The sequence below is a fragment of the Lactuca serriola genome, chromosome 6, assembly GCF_051521515.1.
Source record: "Lactuca serriola cultivar US96UC23 chromosome 6, Lser_US96UC23_V15, whole genome shotgun sequence".
Taxonomy (NCBI): Eukaryota; Viridiplantae; Streptophyta; class Magnoliopsida; order Asterales; family Asteraceae; genus Lactuca; species Lactuca serriola.
The window spans coordinates 87,983,367-87,987,506 of record NC_136413.1 but is presented as its reverse complement, the minus strand read 5'-3'; the positions used below and the strand labels follow the sequence as shown (position 1 = coordinate 87,987,506).

Genomic DNA, 4,140 nt, shown 5'->3' with positions numbered 1-4,140 from the left:
GGAAGTGACTCTTTCTTTTATTTATACGCTGATTCAACTAGTAAAACCTCCAGGATTTCTTTCTGTTACTTTTCTGTTTTGTTTAATTATAGGATTTATTTTAGGTTTTGACTGAATTGTTTTGAATTTTGAAGGTTTGTCACGATGAATATATAATGAGAGACAAAGAATATATGTTCAAAACAACCATTTTAATGAATTTATCGCATGAGCTGTTAATAAAAACGGCTTTTGCATTAAAAACATGACACTAATACTTTTTAGAGATAACAAATGCTAATGCTAAAGACATGGAGGGAATAATGTGGGTACACATAGAGGGAATAAGCCAGATCCTTGGGAAGATAATTTGTGGCGAGAGTTGACTATATATAATTATATTCATTTTTATTTTTACATGCTCACCCCTGGCAATGGCATACCCAAAATTTATTTGTTGCTTCCCACTCTCTATTCCCTTGAAAAGAAAAAAAAAACCTCGTCTCTCTTCTCAAAGGGAAACAGATTATAGGAGAGATAGAGATAGAGATTATAGATGTACTAAACGTACATATACACACACCATCTTGTTTTTATGTTCTTTTCCGCTATTGATATATAAAGGTTACGAAAGTTAACCTCTTTTTCAAAACCTTAAAAAAAACGGTGTGAATCATATTACACATTGTAATCTCTCTCACTTTCTGCACTGAATTTGGCTATTTGATATTTTCTCCATTTTTAATGGAGAAAATATCATCTGATAATATTCGTGGACTTATTCTAGCTCTGGCATCAAGTATATTTATTGGGTCTAGCTTTATTATCAAGAAAAAGGGTCTCATTAAGGCTGGTGCTTCTGGAACCAGGGCAGGTTCAAATCCTAGCTACTTCTTTTTTTCTTTTTTGTTTTTTCTTTGTTTTAGATACTATGTGTATATAAAGTGACTTTATGCCATATTGGTTATGCTGCTAAACTTGATCATGAACCATTGTGAATCCAAAAGCCTAGTTTAATCTTCGTGTAGGTCAATATTCAATCCTAATACCATATATGTTAAAAGCTGAGGTGACACAAAAACTATATTGTTAAAATAATATTGCAAAACAATTTAAATCGTGATCATTAATTTGTATATAAACTTTAGAAGCAGCAATTCTTATGTCATATAAAAACTTATTGCTATGAGGAATTGTTTCAGGTTCAGGAGGCCACTCATACTTGAAGCAACCTATGTGGTGGGTTGGGATGATTAGTAGTAAGTACCAATTGCATCCCTATTAGCTTTTATTTGTCTATAAACAAAAAGGCTTTTTAGTTTTTATATAACTACGTCTATTTACCATTGTGAGGTTTTATGAAATTGCAGTGATATTCGGCGAAATAGCAAATTTTGCAGCATATGCATTTGCTCCGGCTATTCTTGTTACCCCTTTGGGAGCTTTAAGTATAATTGTCAGGTATATTTGCTATTTGGTATCATTTTCGTTCCAATAATTGTTATTATTTTGCAATTTGGAATCTAGGAAAGCTTATAATTAATAAGGTGAGATTTTTATGCTTGTTTATATATAATATGTGCAGCGCAGTTTTGGCACATTATTTTTTGGGGGAACGGATGCATATATTTGGTATGGTAGGGTGTGTGCTTTGCTTGGTGGGTTCAACCACAATTGTGTTGCATGCTCCACACGAGACGCAAGTTAGTTCAGTCAAACAAGTGTGGAACTACGCGACCGAGCCAGGTATCCTTAATTATTCATGTGATGCTTGGCGTGCTAATGAGTAATATATAGGATATGTTTTTCACTAACCTTTATTTAGCAAAAACATATTATCACAAACTTTCTCCAATGCATAATCTTTCCAAAAACTTTTTCTAAAAATTAAATAATTGATCTGCATATATTTGTTTGCCAATTTTTAAGCATGCATCGATCATATGTCTAAAAAGGAGTTACTTAGGTTAACATTTAAAAAATTGATAACATTTGTCAAGTATAAGTATGTAGTTATAACAGTGAAATATTATTGAAGGAATAGGGCAATATTGTGAAGACAAATTGATAAAAACTTAGATAAAAATGAGTGGTTAGAGTATATTACGAAAATTTGATATATTCTAATGGCACTAAGTTTTTTAAGACTATTTCAAATATCAAATTACAAAATTACGATTAGAATTGCTCTAAGAAACCACTTTTGGCCATGTTTCTCTGTTTGTGACGTCGCATTTGGGGATATAAAAGAAAAAGGTAAATGTTGACAAACATGTTTAGTGTTAGGACTTAATAGAAAACCTCTTTTCTCTGACTTTAGTTCTTTCTGCATTAAGGGGAAAAGAAACATTCATACCAGATTAAGTCATGTCGATATTATCATATTAAGTAAACAAGAAACAACATTTTGGTACTACATTATAATGGATAATTGTATGGTTTTAACAGGCTTTATAGTCTACGCGTCATTTGTATTTGTTCTTGTTGGCATACTCATTTACTATTACCAGCCACTTTATGGGCGAACTCATCTAATCATATATGTCGGAATCTGCTCTCTTATGGGATCATTGACGGTTTGTCTTCTGTTTATATTTTATTTTCTTTTCATTCTTCATTAATATTTATCACTCTCCTAATGTTCTAAAAAATGTAGGTCATGTGTGTGAAAGCAGTTGGAATTGCCATTAAGCTATCTTTTTCAGGACATAATCAGTTTATATACTTCGAAACATGGATTTTTACCTTGCTACTTCTTGGTTTTTGTCTTATGCAACTAAACTATTTGAACAAGGTATGTTGGACATGACTTTGTTATAACTATAGTGTAAAAAATGTAGGAAAACATTATTGTAGTGTAGCCCTAGTCCAAATTTTTTTATTATTATCATGAAATCTTGATGTTCTTAAATTCGAAGGGTTGTTTTCACTTTTCAGGCACTAGACACGTTTAATACAAATGTGGTTTCTCCGGTGTACTATGTCATGTTTACTACCCTCACCATCCTCGCTAGCATAATCATGTTCAAGGTGATTCTCAATGCCCCATTTGTTATACAAGACATAACAAACGATGATGTATTGTGTATTAAAGTAGGATTGGGATAGACTAATGTCTATAGGACAAATTGCAACTTTTTGTCCCATCTAAAAAGGTGTGGCATGGACTTTTCTCTGTATCTTTTGAATATGCAGAAGACATGAATGCCATCACCACTATCATCAAAAATATACTTATAAATCTTTCCCGTCTCATCTACTTCAGTCTAGACTAGTCCGGTCTGGTCTAATCCAGTCGTGTCATATGTAATAGACTCTCCACTTTAGTCTAGTCTACTCATGTTTTGCCATGTGTAACAAACACAACCAAATCAAAAAATAACAAAAAGTTTTACTTCCATTTATTATGGAACTTTCTGATCAAATTTGTGATCGTTGGCATGATGACAGGACTGGAATGATCAGAATGGAACACAGATTGCTATGGAATTTTGTGGTTTTGTGACAATTTTATGTGGGACTTTTCTTCTTCACAAAACTAAGGATATGGTGGGTTCACGTGTGGGTCCAAATCTATTGGACACAAGTACAGACACGAGTGCAAGGAACTCCAGCCAGCTGGAACTCTGACATGACAAAGTATGATTGTAGTAGAAGTCACATAGCTAGAGGTATTGTTAATAGTAACGCAATAGAACACTCATAAAAGGCAGCCGAATGTTACAAATGGGTTAAATTATCTTCAGGAAGCGAAAATTCTTTGCTTATGTTCTATACTAAAATTTGTAAATGCAATTTTTCGAACCATATTAAGTATGTATCTCGTTTCTTTAAACTTTGTTTCTGTTTACAAAATTCATGTAATAAAAATCAATCTCAAAACTGAAATATTAAGATTTCATCCTTTTTGGTTATGGAGTTGAACATCAAGAAAACGGAGATTTTTTGGCCCTCTTGTGATGGTAGGAGGCTTCATGCCGATTTATTCCCAACGGATATAGGGAGACCTTATTTGGGGGTGAAGCTCCTTGGGGGGCTGTTAGCAGAGACGCAGGGTTTATTAGCGGGCTGACCATGAAGAGAGCGGTCAATGCTGTTGATTTGACGGGCCTTCTTCCACAACTATGTGACCTGCAGAGTGAGCTCTATTTGCTTCGATCA

The 4,140-nt window shown here is 33.5% G+C and overlaps 1 protein-coding gene across 1 annotated transcript; it reads left to right on the top strand.

Moving 5' to 3' along the window:
- Positions 1 to 459: 459 nt before the first annotated feature.
- On the top strand, positions 460 to 3,814 carry LOC145058017 (putative magnesium transporter NIPA1). The gene is made up of 8 exons (XM_079005936.1): positions 460 to 853; positions 1,182 to 1,238; positions 1,350 to 1,440; positions 1,565 to 1,725; positions 2,428 to 2,555; positions 2,636 to 2,773; positions 2,917 to 3,009; positions 3,430 to 3,814. The coding sequence occupies exons 1-8, from the start codon at positions 724 to 726 to the stop codon at positions 3,607 to 3,609; spliced, it is 978 nt and encodes a 325-aa protein (XP_078862062.1). The 5' UTR covers positions 460 to 723; the 3' UTR covers positions 3,610 to 3,814.
- The last annotated feature ends 326 nt before the right edge of the window (positions 3,815 to 4,140 follow it).